General features: G+C 42.9%; 1 protein-coding gene across 1 annotated transcript in view; it reads left to right on the top strand.

The window, feature by feature from the left end:
• LOC136874603 (dual oxidase 1-like) overlaps positions 1 to 18,050 on the top strand; it is a 335,200-nt gene that overhangs the window by 53,510 nt on the left and 263,640 nt on the right. Inside the window, exon 5 of the mRNA XM_068227874.1 lies at positions 8,165 to 8,405. Coding sequence (XP_068083975.1) covers positions 8,165 to 8,405 — 241 coding nt within the window. The remainder of the gene's footprint in view (positions 1 to 8,164; positions 8,406 to 18,050) is intronic.

An 18,050-nucleotide genomic window follows, 5' to 3' on the forward strand; every position in this document is an offset into this window, starting at 1 on the left:
TGGTTGAATTCTGCACTGATCATAATTTAGTCCTTGCCAATACTTGGTTCAAAAACCACAAACGACGGCTGTATACGTGGACGAGACCTGGAGACACTGGAAGGTATCAAATAGACTTCATTATGATTAGGCAGAGATTCAGAAACCAGGTGTTGGATTGCAAAACTTTCCCAGGAGCAGACGCGGACTCTGACCACAACTTGTTGGTCATGAAATGCCATCTGAAGCTGAAGAAATTGAAGAAAGGAAAGAATGCAAAAAGATGGGATCTAAACAAGTTGAAAGAAAAGAGTGTGAGGGATTGTTTCAAGGAACATGTTGCAAAAGGACTTAATGAAAAGGCTGAAGGAGACACAATAGAGGAAGAGTGGATAGTCATGAAAAATGAAGTCAGCAGGGCTGCTGAAGAAATGTTAGGAAGGAAGAAAATATCAACTAAGAATCAGTGGATAACTCAGGAGATACTAGACCTGATTGATGAATGACAAAAATACAAGAATGCTAGAAATGAAGAGGGCAGAAAAGAATACAAACGATTAAAGAATGAAGTGGATAGAAAGTGCAAGGTAGCTAAGGAAGACTGGCTGAAGGAGAAGTGCAAGGATGTCGAAGGTTGTATGGTCCTAGGAAAGGTAGATGTTGCATACAGAAAAATCAAGGAAACCTTTGGAGAAAGGAAATCTAGGTGTATGAATAATAAGACCTCATATGGAAAGCCACTTCTAGGGAAAGAAGACAAAGCAGAAAGATGGCAGGAACATATCCAACAGTTGTATCAAGGTGAAGATGTAGATAATTTGGTTCTGGAACAAGAAGAGGCTGTTGATGTTGATGAAATGGGAGACCCAATTTTGTGGTCAGAGTTTGACAGAGCTGTGAGTGACCTAAATAGGAACAAGGCACCTGGAATTGATGACATTCCCTCTGAATTACTGACTGCCTTAGGAGAAACCAGCTTGGCAAGGTTATTCCATTTATTGTGTAAGATGTATGAGAGAGGAGAAGTCCCATCCGATTTTCGGCAGAATGTTGTTATACCTATTCCCAAGAAAGCCAGTGCTGACAGGTGTGAAAACTATTGCACCATTAGTTTAGTATCTCAAGCCTGCAAAATTTTAACACATATTGTTTACAGAAGAATGGAAAAACAAGTTGAAGCTGAGTTGGGAGAAGATCACTTTGGTTTCAGAAATAATGTAGGAACATGTGAAGCAATCCTGGCTTTACGTCTATTATTAGAGGATCGAATAAAGAAGGACAAGCCCACATACATGGCATTCGTAGATCTAGAAAAGGCATTTCATAATGTCGATTAGACCAAGCTATTTAAGATTATGAAGATGATTGGGATCAGATACCGAGAACGAAGAATTATCTACAGTCTGTATAAAAATCAGTTTAAAGTGATAAAAATCGAGGGCTTTGAAAAAGAAGCAGCAATCCAGAAGGGAGTGAGGCAAGGCTGCCATTTGTCCCCCCTCCTTTTCAACATTTACATAGAACAGGCAGTAAGGGAAATCAAAGAGAAATTTGGAAAGGGAATCACAATCGATGGAGAGGAAATCAAAACCTTGAGATTTGCCGATGATATTGTTATTTTATCTGAGACTGCAGAAGATCTCGAGAAGCTGCTAAATGTAGGATGCTAAAAGGTTTGTTTTGTCACCTATTCAATACATATAAATTTTACAATTTAGGAATTTATTATTGATTCCACTTGAGACATGTTTCGCCCTTCATTGAGGGCATCATCAGTCAAATTATCTCCTCAAGGCAAAAATCAGATACCTGGTTAGTTGTTGACATGCACAAATTAATACATATTATTAATACACATTACAAAAATTAAGTATGAGAAACAGTTGTACAATAGTGATGGTTGAACATATAGGTTTATAGAATAAGAAGTCAGCACCAATGCGTAAAATTAAAATAGTAGAGTTCGGCATTGGTGCTGACTTCTTATTCTATAAACCTATATGTTCAACCATCACTATTGTACAACTGTTTCTAATACTTAATTTTTGTAATGTGTACTAATAATATGTATTAATTTGTGCATGTCAACTACTAACCAGGTACCTGATTTTTGCCTTGAGGAGATAATTTGACTGATGATGCCCTCAATGAAGGGCGAAACATGTCTCAAGTGGAATCAATAATAAAGTCCTAAATTGTAAAATTTATATGTATTGAATAGGTAACAAAACAAACCTTTTAGCATCCTACATTCAGTATCTTCAATACGGATAACAATGATTTTTATCACTTGCAAAGCTGCTAAATGGTATGGATGAAGTCTTGGGTAAGAAGTACAAGATGAAAATAAATCAGTCCAAAACAAAAGTAATGGAGTGCAGTCGAACGAATGCAGGTGATGCAGGAAATATTAAATTAGGAGATGAAGTCTTAAAGGAAGTAGATGAATATTGTTACTTGGGTAGTAAAATAACTAACGATGGCAGAAGTAAGGGGGGCATAAAATGCAGATTAGCACAAACAAGAAAGAGCTTTCTTAAAAAAAAAAAAAGAAATTTGCTCACTTCAAACATTGATATAGGAATTAGAAAGATGCTTTTGAAGACTTTTGTGTGGAGCGTGACATTGTATGGAAGTGAAACATGGACGATAACTAACTCAGAAAGAAAGAGAATAGAAGCTTTTGAAATGTGGTGTTACAGAAGAATGCTGAAGGTGAGATGGATAGATCGAATCGCAAATTAAGGGATACTGAATCGAATTGGCGAGAGGAGATTGATTTGGCTAAATTTGACGAGAAAAAGAGATAGAATGATAGGATACATCTTAAGACACCCAGGACGTGTTCAGTTGGTTTTTGAAGGAAGTGTAGGTGGTAAGAACGGTAGGGGTAGACCAAGGTATGAATATGACAAGCAGATTAGAGCAGATGTTGGATGCAGTAGTTACGCAGAAATGAAAAGGTTAGCACGGATAGGGTGGCATGAAGGGCTGCATCAAACCAGTCTATGGACTGATGACTCAAACAACAACATAGCAAGATACTGCCAACCGTTAACCATGTTTCCATTAAAATTAAAATAAAAAAAAGAATGGGCCGTAAACAGATGAGTGGGATAACGCATGTAACACATTGACTTTGGGTGAATCTCATACATGTTCATTGTATGCATGTGGATTCTGTAGGCCCCAAATTCGAACATTGTGTTTGTTTATCTGCAAATGTTCCATCCATTCAGAGGATCAATTTCGTACCTCAATCTGAGACGTCTTTGTGTTATAATCGCAGAATTACACTTCACAAACTTTCTGTGTCTGGGAGACATGTTAAATTCTTCCTCTCCAGAACTCTGCATCTCTAATGCCTCGGTCTGTGGCAAGCATAAGATCTTCCTGGGTACAGGAGTCCTTTTTATCTCTTGACATATGAGTAGGTGTTGTGGAGTCTGGAGATCTCCACATTCACATCTTGGTTCTTGCGCATAATCCCATTTCACAAGATTACTACGGCACATGGCACCTGTTGTCATTCTGTTTAATGACTTCCAGGTGATATATAACAAATGGCTTCCACTACTCAGTTCTTCTTTAGGAGTAAACTCCTCTGGCAGTGCTTGTTTCCAGAGTGATATACGATGATGTAGATGTTGATTCCCATAGGGAACCTAAAATATTTGTCCTGAATGAGTAAATTTATAATACCAATATTATGGTCCGTTATCGGACATTATAAATTTTCCAGCTAACTCATTCTTGGTTGCCTGCATTTCGCCCTCGCGTGCTAAATTAGGCTCGTCAGTTGGGACTTAGCACACCACCCAAGACGCAAGGCTAGTGCATACCGTGGAGACCACTGCATAGGCTACTTGAAGCCACCAGGAGTGCCAGTGCACTATGAGAGCTATGTCTCATTTCCAAAAATTGATGCCTGCCTGGCCATCAAATGATGTAGATGTTGATTCCCATAGGGAACCTAAAATATTTGTCCTGAATGAGTAAATTTATAATACCAATATTATGGTCCGTTATCGGACATTATAAATTTTCCAGCTAACTCATTCTTGGTTGCCTGCATTTCGCCCTTGTGTGCTAAGTTAGGCTCGTCAGTTGGGACTTAGCACACCACCCAAGACGCAAGCCTAGTGCATACCGTGGAGACCATCATCATCATCATCACGTGGTTGGTTCATTCCCTCTCCTTGGGAGAGGAGGGGGCGGGCCACCAGCTCAACAAAGGAGCTCTTTGGCCGACAGATAAGAAAGAGTAAGAAGAAACAAAAAACCTCACGGGAAGTATGTGTCGTACATATTGAAAAAGAAGGTTCGTGAGGTGGGCGCAAGGGCATGGTCACAACAAGACGGACCCAGGGCAGACCCGCAAAACACCCCGCACAAGCCAACCCCAAAAAACACCAGAGAAGAAGGGACAGAGATTTATTGAGACAGCTACGTAGTGTATCTCGGGCGCGCTTTCAGAAAAGGAGAATACATAGAATTACAAAAGCATGTTACATAGTTGACGCATGTGCAAAAGGTGCGGTCGGTATGAAGGTGGAGGAAGGGTTCGGGTAATGTTGTAGGAGAAGATAATAGAGGGTGGTGGTAATATTCGTGATGGAGGTGGCAAGAAGTTGAAGAAGGTCAAAAGTAGGGTATGGTAAAAGGGAAAACTGTGGTTGGGAACCATGAAGGGGAATGTTTGGCGGTGGTGGGGTGGGTGGCGACGAGGGCGTAGGAGAAGGAGGAGACGTGAAACGAGTAGATCCAGCAAGCCGCGGTGGGGAGCGAGAATGCTCCACTCGATGGATTTGTCCTCGAAAACGGACGCCGGTAGTGATAAGATGGTCGACGTCAGCAAGAGAGGCGAGGCGAAGGCGAACCAGAAAAGTCGGGCCATCAGTGTTGAAGATGCGAAATACCCGTCGGACAAGGACGCCCTCTTGTTGTAGTTCGTGGAGGATATCCTGGTCCAAGACGTCGGGTGCAATCCCACGGATGACACAGCTCGGTGAGAAGGACGGTTGAGAGACTGATGTAGAGGGGTCTTCATTGCCTTGGGAGACGTGCGGAGGTATTATAAATTTACTCATTCAGGACAAATATTTTAGGTTCCCTATGGGAATCAACATCTACATCATTTGATGGCCAGGCAGGCATCAATTTTTGGAAATGAGACATAGCTCTCATAGTGCATTGGCACTGCTGGTGACTTCAAGTAGTCTATGCAGTGGTCTCCACGGTCATACATAAACAGGAGGGGATTCCCTTGTCGCTGAGGCTCCGTCTCTCTTCGCACGTCGCCGCCTCCACTTTTTTCGGCTGGGTGGCGCTCTTCTCTTCTCTTCGCATTCCCAGTCGGCCCAAGAACAAGCACAATGGGCAGACGCCTAGTTGGCTGTCGCCTTCTGATCCACTATGTCTACATGCCTCGTCAAGAATGTGGAGACTACCTATTCCCCGAGGGAAATTCGGACCTTGTTTCACAACGAAGACCTTGCAGTTCAGTGGGTTCTTCGCCTCCAGGATGCCTTCTCTGGGCAACCTTCGCCTGACATTGTGCTCTTCTTTGAATATAAATTTCAAGGTCCACGGTTCCTGGAGAAAGGCTACTTCACTCTCCTCGGCAAAAAATATGCAGTTGCCCCCAATCCCGACCGTATTTTACTACAATTAGCCTCGGATCCTAACTTCCCTTATATTTCCCGCCTTCCTGTCTCCCACCGACTACTACTTCACCTCCTCATACCACTACTTCTCCCACTATTACTACCTCTACTACCATCACTCTTACTACTACAACCACTACAGTCACCGCCTCTCTCTCGAGCTTTCTCCGTCTTCTTCTCCTGTTACTTTAACGTCCAGACATCCTTCTCCTATAATCTCTACCCCTACCTCTACCCCTACCACTTCCCTTGCTATTAGTACTCGGCTACCTCCAACTGACTCCCAGCCTGTCACAACTGCAGCTCCGCCATCTTCCCAGCGCAATGCCGACGTCTCTTCCTCTGCCAATCGACTGCTTCGTCTTCCGAGCTGCGTTGTCCGTGGGGTTGACCCCGCTATTCCTGAAAGCAACATCCTCCATGAGCTCCAACGGACCGGCATTCCAGCACAACGGGCGTTTCGCATCTTTAATGACGACAGCCCGACCTTCATGATTCGCCTGCAACTTTCATCAGCTACTGCTATCGACCAACTCATCACCACTGGGGCCCGCTTTCGTCAAAAACATTATCGAGTGGAACCTTCTCGTTCCCCTCCCCGTATTGGCCCTTCCCTCCCTCGTACCCCTTCTTCCCGCTCTTCGTCTGCCTCGCCACCCAACCCCCCTTCGCCTTCAGTTAACCTCCCCGCTTCACCGCCCAATTTCCTATTACCCCCGCTTCAGATCCTGGATCTTCTCCGTCTCTTTGCTACTTCTATCACCAACATGACCACCACCCTCTATTACCTTCTCTTGCAACATTACCCTACTCCTTACTCACACTTCCTTGCACAGCCGTATACTATCCCCTCTCCGTCTCAGTAAAACCTTTCAACCACTCATGTCCACCACCGACGATCCGGCGCCACAAGCGCCCTCAATGAGTGTTTTATCGAGTGCAATAAAGTGTAATTCAAGCACATTTCTTTCTCTCCGTGTTTATTTCTATTCGTTACGTCTCTATGGTTTCTTTTCGTGCTCGCTACCGAAGTACCCTGTAAGACAATTGAACAATCTCTACTAATTTACTCATATTTTTAGTTGTGTCTAGTGTTACCATAGCAGCGCAAGAAGAGCTGCAGGACGATTCTGTTGTATATCTTTTCATTATAGTTGCGCAGTGTAAGCAATGATGCAGGACTTTCAAAATTTTCTGTTTCAATTGTAGCCTCCTGTGCTGGGACATTCTACATATTATTTTACGTATGTGCATAACATACCGGCTAGTACTTGTTAATCTCACTCTCCACTTTTTTCGCAAGGCCTAAGAGCCGCTAGTTTGGCTGATGGCCCACCCGCCGCATGAAATAACTTATGTTTGTTTTGTTTGTTTCTCCACGGTATGCACTAGCCTTGCGTCTTTGGTGGTGTGCTAAGTCCCAACTGACGAGCCTAACTTAGCACACGAGGGCGAAACGCAGGCAACCAAGAATGAGTTAGCTGGAAAATTTATAATGTCCGATAACGGACCATAATAGAGTGATATACGTCAAACTTCTGGGTTGGTATAGAGGGGTTCTGTTCTCTTCATGAAGCTCTTCCTGGATCTCAGGCACGATGTGGTCACCTTGTGGTTATACATTGGATGTCTGGTATCTGACTCAGTGTTGTCTCTCTCTTTCTCAGCTGCCACCTTGCGTCGAATAGCTGGAGGCACAATACCAGCGAGAGGGCAGATCATCTGAACTGGAGTAGGAAAGAAGAGGAAACTTCGCAAACTCAAGAACACAAAATGATTTCTGCTGCGGAGTAGCCATTTTACGTAGAAGTGAAGCGTGGCGGTCACCAAGCAAAACAGAAGACAACTGACATCTAGCAGCAGTGAATATAAACTAGACATTGTATTCATTCCTCCAATAAATGAGCCGTGAGACAGCTTTCGATTTTGACAAAATAATAATTTTAAATTATATACACGTATATTCTATTTTAAATACCCTGTAGTTTAGACAGACTGAAGAACCTAACAGTTATAGATCCTGAGTCCAACTCTGACAAAGCCGAGCCATCACTGTTACAATCCCTACAGGTACTTCTTTGATATCACTGTCTTCAGAGAGTTCACTCTAATTCCAATGATTGAAATTGTTCAGTCCAACTTTTCATCACTGTTTATCATTCTGAAACTTCACTTCCATTTGAATTTTCACAACTGGTAAGCTATTTTATCAGGAGATCTTGTGGTCATTCTTTGTATGTAGATTGCGAAAGGAAAACATTCAAATGGGACAGTTTTACATAGGAAGTTGAAAAGGTAACATGTAATTGCAAAAGGTAAAGGTAACATGTAAATGCAAAGTGCAAGATTCATTTTTGGAAGAATGATTCAAATTACATGACACCATGATCTACCGGGGTCTACTATTTTGTTACTCTAATTCAGATTACTTTCATAGGTCAGAACGAACCTGTTGTGGTCCTTGATGGATGTAACAAGAGTAACCACTACCAAATGTAGCATCTTGTTTCATTTTCCAGTTGAACGAGATTACCCCCTGGCTGGATGGAGGGTTGGTATATGGAACGACCAGGACGTGGGCAGATATGCTCCGCAGAGATGAGGAAGGAAATCTTGTACCAGGTGGTTTACTGGCTAGTTCGGGCAAAAATTTTCCAGCAATGAACACACAAAGATTACCAATGGCAAATCCACCACCTCCAAAATACCATGATAAATTCACTCACAGGCACTCAACTGATGATGTGAAAAGATTCTTCAGTAAGTACTACTGTAATTACTTATTCTTCCTCTATTGTTCCTTCTTAACCCGGCAACGCCATGTGGTATCGTGTAGTACCAGTGTGCCTTACTTCAGATTTTGTCATACTGATCATTACTTGTATCATACATCTGCCAACTCCACTTTACATTGTCAAAAATGTCCGACTCGTTGGCTGAATGGTCAGCGTACTGGCCTTCGGTTCAGAGGGTCCCAGGTTCGATTCCCGGCCGGGTCGGGGATTTTAACCTTAATTGGTTAATTCCAATGGCCCGGGGGCTGGGTGTTTGTGCTGTCCCCAACATCCCTGCAACTCACACACCACACATAACACTATCCTCCACCACAATAACACGCAGTTACCTACAAATGGCAGATGCCGCCCACCCTCATCGGAGGGTCTGCCTTACAAGGGCTGCACTCGGCTAGAAATAGCCACACGAAATTATTATTATTATTGTCAAAAATGCCTGAAATCAACAGAGCGTTTTATTTGAGGGTGTGTTTGCGGTGGTAACTACTTAGAATTTGAGATCGTGACTGCCTGTCTAAGTTAAGTTGCCTTATTATGTTTATAAATTTTGACAGTACAGTTTTGTAGCACATGGTTTATCATCTTGAAATATCAGTCCATGACTTGAAATAACAAGCAATTGGTCAGCATTTCTGTGTTCGCTGTTATGATACTAATTATTCCAATGGTATAGTATGGTACCGCACGGCGCTTACCATACTTTTCTCTTCCTTACTTCTAAGGGTGATTCTAAAGAAACCGTTTTTGCAAAACTCAACAACTACAAAAAGTAAAATTTTTAGGAAACACATGTTATTGAGTATCTTCCAAAAGAAAAATTATATAATAAACAGAAAATTCACTTATAATAGAGGATTAAGCCAAATGTTATTTCTGTAAAGCACTTTTAAAAATAATTACTAACAACAGTAGAAAAGTAGGGTTGAAAATTGTGGGTTTTCTGCAAAACAGGAACAGAAGTTTACAAATGATTATTTTCACATATTATGTAGAACTACACATTGATAATTAGTAGATTGGCTTGTTTGGATTGTCAGCATCATTATTGTCCTCACTTTGCTCTGAGCAACTTTGCGACACTGCAGAATAGAATACTTTTCCCTCCTCGAACCTCCCTGATTTACTGTGCCCTCGCTAGGGGGTGGCAGTACGCCCTTCAATTGTACTCAGTGGTGGTGAATGATATCCTCCCCCCTGCTGCTGGGCTTCCAATGTCAACAGCCCACCCTCGCTTCGATGGTCAATCGCTTCAAGTCTAAACGTGGTAGAGGCTACAATGCTCGAGGAGCCCCTAGGGCCTGGAACTCTACCTCAGGTGCCTCTCCAGGGATCTTCTCGCCGCCACCATCAAGGACTGCAGAGTGGTCATTATTTGTGTGTATCTTTCTGTTTGTTTTGGGGTTATCGTTTTAATATTTTTTCAGGCCGAAGTGCTCTTTAAGCATCGATGATATTTAAGTATTTATATATGTATATATGTATATGTGGAGCCTCCATGACTCAGGCGGCAGCATGCCAGCCTCTCACCGCTGGATATCGTGGTTCAAATCCCAGTCACTCCATGTGACATTTGTGCTGTACAAAGCAGAGGCAGGGCAGGTTTTTCTCCGGTTACTCTGGTTTTCCCTGTCATCTTTCATTCCAGCAACACACTCCACTATCATTTCATTTCATCTGTCACTCATTAATCATTGCCCCAGAGGTGTGTGACAGGCCTCGGCAGCCGCCACAATTCCTATCCTCGCCGCAAGTTGGGGACTTCATTCATCCCATCCCTGACCCAATCATTGACTGGAAAAGAGGTTGTAGGTTTTCATATGTATATATATCTGATATTTCTTTTATGTTGTTGAGGGTAATTTTGTATTGTGAGCCTCTCTGCGAGGTGGTAGGCATGTGGCATTTGATGTACTTTAATCAATATTCAATAAAGCACTTGAGAGGTCCTCCCGACTGATGGGGTCCGTCCTGGGACTGAGGGATAGTGGCTCCCATCCTCGGTCCCTGGGTGGCCTCCTCCCTTGGGGGAGACTGCTCGCCGAAACCCTTCGGCCACCGCGGCTCTTGCCAGTGCTGATATTGTACACCCCTTCTTGATTCTTGTTGCCATATCCATATAGCCCCAGAATCTCTTCTCTTTCTAGTCTCTCATTATTATTACTTTTTTATCTTCTATGTATTTCTCCACTTCTTCAAGGATTGTTCTGTATTTTCTTTATTTCCAGTTTGTGCAGCGTATACTTGAAGCAATTTTGTGTTCCTGTCTCAAACTCTATCCTTGCTATGATCATTCTGTAATTGATCTTCTTCACCTCTTCCACATATTCCACGACATCCTTTCTGATGTTCATTCCTACTCCATTTACTGCATCCTATCCTCCGCTGTAAAACAGCCTGTACCCTTCCTTCAATTCTCTTTCCCCTCTTTCTCTCCATTTTGTTTCACTAAAACTAAGCATGGCTATGTCCTTCTCCTTCATGAACTCTACCAGCTACTTGGTCTTGTCTGTCAGATGATGTAGATGTTGATTCCCATTGAGAACCTGAAATATTTGTTCCTAATAAATAAATTTATAATACCAATATACACTGACTGACAGAGCAAATGCAACACCAAGAAGGAGTGGTCAGAACTTTATGCCAATTGCAGGGTAGACTGACGTCACTGAGGTATGCTCATGATGTGAAATGCGCCGCTGTGCTGCGCATGTAGCGAACGATAAATGGGACACGGCGTTGGCGAATGGCCCACTTCGTACCGTGATTTCTCAGCCGACAGTCATTGTAGAACGTGTTGTCGTGTGCCACAGGACATGTGTATAGCTAAGAATGCCAGGCCGCCATCAACGGAGGCATTTCCAGCAGACAGACGACTTTATGAGGGGTTTGGTGATCGGGCTGAGAAGGGCAGGTTGGTCGCTTCGTCAAATCGCAGCCGATACCCATAGGGATGTGTCCACAGTGCAGCGCCTGTGGCAAATATGGTTGGCGCAGGGACATGTGGCACGTGCGAGGGGTCCAGGCGCAGCCCGAGTGACGTCAGCACGCGAGGATCGGCGCATCCGCCGCCAAGCGGTGGCAGCCCCGCACGCCACGTCAACCGCCATTCTTCAGCACGTGCAAGACACCCTGGCTGTTCCAATATCGACCAGAACAATTTCCCGTCGATTGGTTGAAGGAGGCCTGCACTCCTGGCGTCCGCTCAGAAGACTACCATTGACTCCACAGCATAGACGTGCACGCCTGGCATGGTGCCGGGCTAGAGCGACTTGGATGAGGGAATGGCAGAACATCATGTTCTCCGATGAGTCACGCTTCTGTTCTGTCAGTGATAGTCACCGGTGACGAGTGTGGCGTCAGCATGGAGAAAGGTCAAATCCGGCAGTAACTGTGGAGCGCCCTACCGCTAGACAACGCGGCATCATGGTTTGGGGCGCTATTGCATATGATTCCACGTCACCTCTAGTGCGTATTCAAGGCACGTTAAATGCCCACCGCTACGTGCAGCATGTGCTGCGGCCGGTGGCACTCCCGTACCTTCAGGGGCTGCCCAATGCTCTGTTTCAGCAGGATAATGCCCGCCCACACACTGCTCGCATCTCCCAACAGGCTCTACGAGGTGTACAGATGCTTCCGTGGCCAGCGTACTCTCCGGATCTCTCACCAATCGAACACGTGTGGGATCTCATTGGACGCCGTTTGCAAACTCTGCCCCAGCCTCATACGGACGACCAACTGTGGCAAATGGTTCACAGAGAATGGAGAACCATCCCTCAGGACACCATCCGCACTCTTATTGACTCTGTACCTCGACGTGTTTCTGCGTGCATCGCCGCTCGCGGTGGTCCTACATCCTACTGAGTCGATGCCGTGCGCATTGTGTAACCTGCATATCGGTTTGAAATAAACATCAATTATTCGTCCGTGCCGTCTCTGTTTTTTCCCCAACTTTCATCCCTTTCGAACCACTCCTCCTTCTTGTTGCATTGTCACTGTCAGTCAGTGTACTTGGTCCATTATTAGACCTTATAAATTATAAATTGGATATGCCAGGTAGGCATCAATTTTTGAAAATGGAAAATTTATAATGTCCTGGACCTACTATATTGGTTTTATAAATTTACTCATCCGGGACAAATATTTCAGGTTCCCTATGGGAATCAACATCTATATCATCTGATGGTCAGGCAGGCATCAATTTTAGAAAATGAGGCAGTCTCTCATAGTGCATTGGTACTGCTGGTGGCTCCAAGTAGCCTACACAGTGGCCTCCATGGGACCCTTAAGTGGCAACGGCTGATCCGTGGTCCAACAGCTCTGCACTCTGACCAGCCAATCAAGCAGAGGAGGGGTGGTTCTACGCTTCTGCATTCGGGAGACAGGATAGTGCTGGATCTCACGGCTGACCCCAACCGTCAGCTGTCCTGAGAATAGTTTTCCATGGTTTTCCATTCTCCTGCACTAAGGCGAATGCCGGGACAGTTCCTAGTATAGGCTATGGCCGTCAAACCCCTCACATTCTCTGAGCGTCTCCTTCACCGTAACAAATCTCCCGGCCTGAGAGACTGTGTCACCATCTAAGAGGCCTGCCTCCCCGTTTGGTGGCGGTGGCGGTGGTGGTGCACTAGCCATGCATCTTGGTAGTATACTCTTAGGGGCGTAGATACATAAGACAATAGTGGGTTACATAACTTACCTGCTTACCTGTCCATAAAATAAACTGCACCAGCCTAGCTGCAACCAGCGAATGGGCAGCTTGGGTTCTTGTGACGAGAGTATAATTGGACAGGGATACTACTCTAATAATTTTAATTTCAGAAATGAGGAACTCAGTTGTTATTTAGCTATTTAATTGACAAAGCATAGTCAATTCATAAATTTCTGTTGTCACAGTGCTTTTTTATAACATATCACCCTCGTAGTGCAAAGATAAATGCCATAAAGGCTTACATTTATAATTTACAAAGATAAAATAAAATGATGTTGTCGTGCTGACTGAAGGATGAATGAACCAAATATGATGTCTTTTGGTGAACAATACCATTGGACCTACAAATAAAAACATGGTGCTAGGATTAGGGACGTTTTGCAGAAATAGATTTTACTACTAAGATTCCCTCACATGTGGGAAATATTTACATATAAACAGCAACACTAAACGCTATAAAAGACAACTAAAATAAAACCAAACACTGAAGCTACTTGTTACCTGATTTCACATAAAAATCACAGAGATGTGAACTCATATCCTCTGGGTGAACTACATACTTACTAGATAATCTAATAATCATGATCGGATCCAATAGTACACAAAGATATCACATATAAAAATACCCACCAACATGACAAGTGGAAAAAGAAGAGAGAAACAAAAGAAAAATCGTTGTCGCAAATAACTCTCGGCCTGAAAGATAGATTCCCTTACAGCCCTTTTAAAAATGGCCTAGACTTCCTGGAGTGCAGTATTTGGACCATTGACCTGGTTGTCTAGCCAGTAAAGTTTCCCCCATTGCACGTTTCACTGCGCTTCTGGACTCGGCATCACAAGAGGGCTTTCATTTTCGTCTTTTGACAAACCTATGAGCCATTACATAATTTCTTATGACAAGTAAGGAAGAAATTCTCATTTTACATATCTGGCCTCAGGTCTTCATTCACAGTACTATACCGTACTATTTCGCATAAAATCATGACACTCTGTACATATGGCGTAATCTGACACCCTCCAGACCCATGGTTCGAGTCCATATTTGGCAGTGTGAAACTTAGTCAGAGATTTTGATGACATTGCTTACAATGTGTTTTAAATTTCTCAACAGAATTTAATTAAATGAAAACATGCAAATAACCCTGCCCAGACAACATGCAAATGCTACGTTACACAGATCTTTCTATCCTTCCATATAAGAGAGAGTGATAAGCTATTCAAAATGATCCTTACTTACAACAAAATTTAACCTCAAGACGAAACACTAGGGAATATTATGATCTACCATTAAAATGAACAACCTTAAGTAACTTCTAGCTCTCTTCCGCCCATAAAATAATACAACGCACCCTACTACTCCCTACATAATAAATTCTGTACATTAAAAACATTAATGATTTTAAAGCCATCTTGATAAATAGCCTGATGGGCTATGATCAAGTCGTATTCTAATTGCCAAGAGGGCTCAACTACTAATATTTACATACTTAATTACTAAATTTCTGCGTAATTGTCGCTAATCCTACCACATGCTTACCAGGGTGGTTCGCTTATCTCATATTCAGTGACCCTCTCATCGTTCCTTCAGGGCTCAGCTCTGCCCTTTCAGCCCATCATGGTGACAATGTTGTCCTGGGTTGATCCTCTTGTTCCCAGCAGCGTAGGTCGGCTCCATTCTGAAGTTGTCTTCCCGAATACCAGCTTGAAGATTTTGTACGTTCGGTCTTGAACTCATTATGATACTTACTGGAATGAGATGTTTAGTGAATAAACCTCACAACACCAACGTCTCTCCTACTGAATTTCATGGGTGTAAAATAAATGACTTGCATATCATGACGTTAACATTATTGTCCTGTCAACAGACGAAATTATGCCTTAACATGTGTATAGGCCTACTTTACTGAAATGCAAAACTAGTAGCCTTATCTGCTGAACTATATTGTCACTTCAATTAGCTCAACTTCACCACACATGTGTGTCCTGTAAACAAAACTTGGATAATTTTAGTTAGCGGCTCTGATCCTATTACCGAATATTGTCTATTGCTACATTCGCCCTTGCCACTTCTGCGAAGAAGTCTATACATACGGCAATGTTTCTAGTTGAATGCTCGCAAATTCGCGACCACACGGCAAAAAAATCTTAATTACATGTAACTAATCTCATGATTAGACCCGTATTGAATCTGCTATAATATGCTTACAATATTGTGATTTTTTATTCCACCTTTTCAATACAATCTTAATGTAGCCACATGTTAAAATAGTTATTGAACAGGCTTACAAATCACTTCTCCGATGAATAAAATTAGCACGACCCCACTGAAGTAATTACAGTCTTTGTTCAGACAAAGGTTAATGGCGCAGTAAGACAGACTCGCGACACGCACCAGCAGCAATCTTACCATCGAATGAACAGCCTCCTTCCACATCTCTCAACTCTTATAGGGAGCAAAAAGTGAAGCCATGCCAGGGAAACTCCCTTTAAACACTCTTGAGTTTGGTATGAAGCCACTAAACAGCTTCCCACGGTGGTTGGATTAATGTGAAGTTATCAATCTTGTTACTTATTAATGGCGTTAAACATATCATTAGCTTCCTAAAATTCTGGAGATAATTTCCAACACTTTATTATCCTGGTAAACCCTTAGGTAGAGGAGATATCACTCGATTTCCATGTCGTGGTGAACCTGACTATTCCCGCTTTAAATATTGTTAGGGTGGCATGGTACTTCCCAAAACAAAATTCTTATCTCTCTTTCCTTCTCCAACATATCTTCTGTTTCACTCATGCATAGTCACACCCTGCCTACGGAACCACCTCCAAGTTCCCACGTTCTATACTGCAACACGCCCTTATATTTGGTGTCATGTTGCGCAATATTTCACCTGTGTTAAATATCGCCTATTATGTAATGAACAGAATGGTTCAGTAGGTGTGCTATTTACGAACTGATGAGCCCAAATTAGCACACTGGGGTGAAACACTGGCAACCAGGAATGAGTTAGCTGGAAAATTTATAATGTCCAATAATGGACCAACTATATTGTCTGTCTGAGTTAGGATGTTGACTGTATTACGATCGCCGAATCTACTCTACATATTCCTACCTTGTTTACTGCTGCTCGCTTCTACTTCCTTCTCGCCGCACCATGCACCTCGCTCACCTGTCGTCTACTTGACTGATTACGTCATCTTCGCTGCACTTCACTGTGCCTGTGCGCTGTGTAACCACGTGACATTATGTTTCTAGAACTCGCTGGCTTGTAGCCTGCGTTCTTCTTCTGGAATCTTCCTTTCTACTATATATTGCTCTCTCCGCCTTTCCGCCGTTGAGTCGGGCTTCGTGGAGGAGTGGTGGACCACACACTAATACCGTGCTTATTGTATTCATGTCAAATTCATCTGGACTCTATCTACAGCGACTTGGTGAGCAAGACTTATAATATTTATCTGCATTTGGACTCTAAACTTTCATTCGGGCTATTGCCTGCTGTAATACTTTCTTCTGTCGAGTGGTTATGCTTCCCTTTAAAAACTCATAACTTAGACTGCTTCTATTCACGCACTGCGCTACGGACGATTGTAAATTATTTTCTGATGTCATCCTAGATCTATGCTATTACTAAACTTCAGCAATACCCGGTGAAGAAAATCCTTTCCCCGTCCTAATACTCATCTTATTTCCCTTCCCCCTCCCTTTCATGCTTTTTTTTTTTTCAACTGTTCCGATTTGGATATACCGTATTGTGGTACTGGTTGCCCACTTCTCACAGCTCCCCCAGTACCTTAAGAGCTGCGCATCGCCTGCAAGGGATGCTGTAGCATTTTTCAAGGCTGCACCATATTTGCACTCATTTTTAGGCTGTTGTTACAATGGGCTTGCCATTCCCAAAGACATTTTAGAGCTGCTGCCAGCAGGTCATGAGGCTGCTCCTAACATGGAGAACAGACACTCTCTGCAGCTGCCCCTAACCTGGGGACAGATACTGCCTGATGGGTTCCAGTGTCGTTTTCTATACTGAGGAGACCATTACCCCTCCTAAGAGAACTCATATGTCCGAAGCCATTGGTCCGTTTAGGGGGTTGAGTTATTTCTTGCTGCCTGACTGTAAGATCTACTCTACCATAGCGTACTGGATCAGCCAGACAAGACTGTTATCTATGACTAAATTTTCCCTCAAAATCCTTTATAATGCCTAATTTACTTTCTGATACATGAGGTGGGGTGTTACTACAAGAATTCAATACATCAGAAACTTTGTCATATAGGTGACTGCTCTCATCTATGTTACACAAACTTTGTTTTGATGAGCTTTTTATATTTTGATATTATATTCCTACAATAGGAGTGTGACAGGCTTCAGCAGCTGGCACAATTCCTATATTCACCGCTAGATGGGGACTTCATTTATTCTATTCCTGACCTGGTTGAGTAACTGGAAACAGAATATGGATTTAGAGATTCCTACAAGAAGCATCCGGATGGGCTTTACTAGCGTGAATTGCTACAGACACATCATCCTTCCATTGTTGAAGACCTTTGATGTGTTAGTGCTATGTTAAACCACTAGCAAATAAATAATAAATAAATAAATAAATACATAAATCAATCAATCAAACCTTATTATATTCTGTTATGCCTTTCAGCACTCGGTCTACAAGCCTCTGTGAATTTTTCTAAATGCCGCCACAATCCTCTATTTGTAATTAGTTATGTGGCCTCGTTTAGGTCTATACCTCTTATCTTTAAATCGTTAGAAACTGAGTCTAACCATTGTCGTCTTGGTCTCTCTCCATTTCTCTTACCCTCCATAACAGAGTCCATTATTCTCCTAGATAACCTCGCCTCCTCCATTTGCCTCACATGACCTCACCACCAAAGCTGGTTTATGCATA

This window comes from Anabrus simplex, chromosome 5 (genome assembly GCF_040414725.1).
Source record: "Anabrus simplex isolate iqAnaSimp1 chromosome 5, ASM4041472v1, whole genome shotgun sequence".
Classification (NCBI taxonomy): domain Eukaryota; kingdom Metazoa; phylum Arthropoda; class Insecta; order Orthoptera; family Tettigoniidae; genus Anabrus; species Anabrus simplex.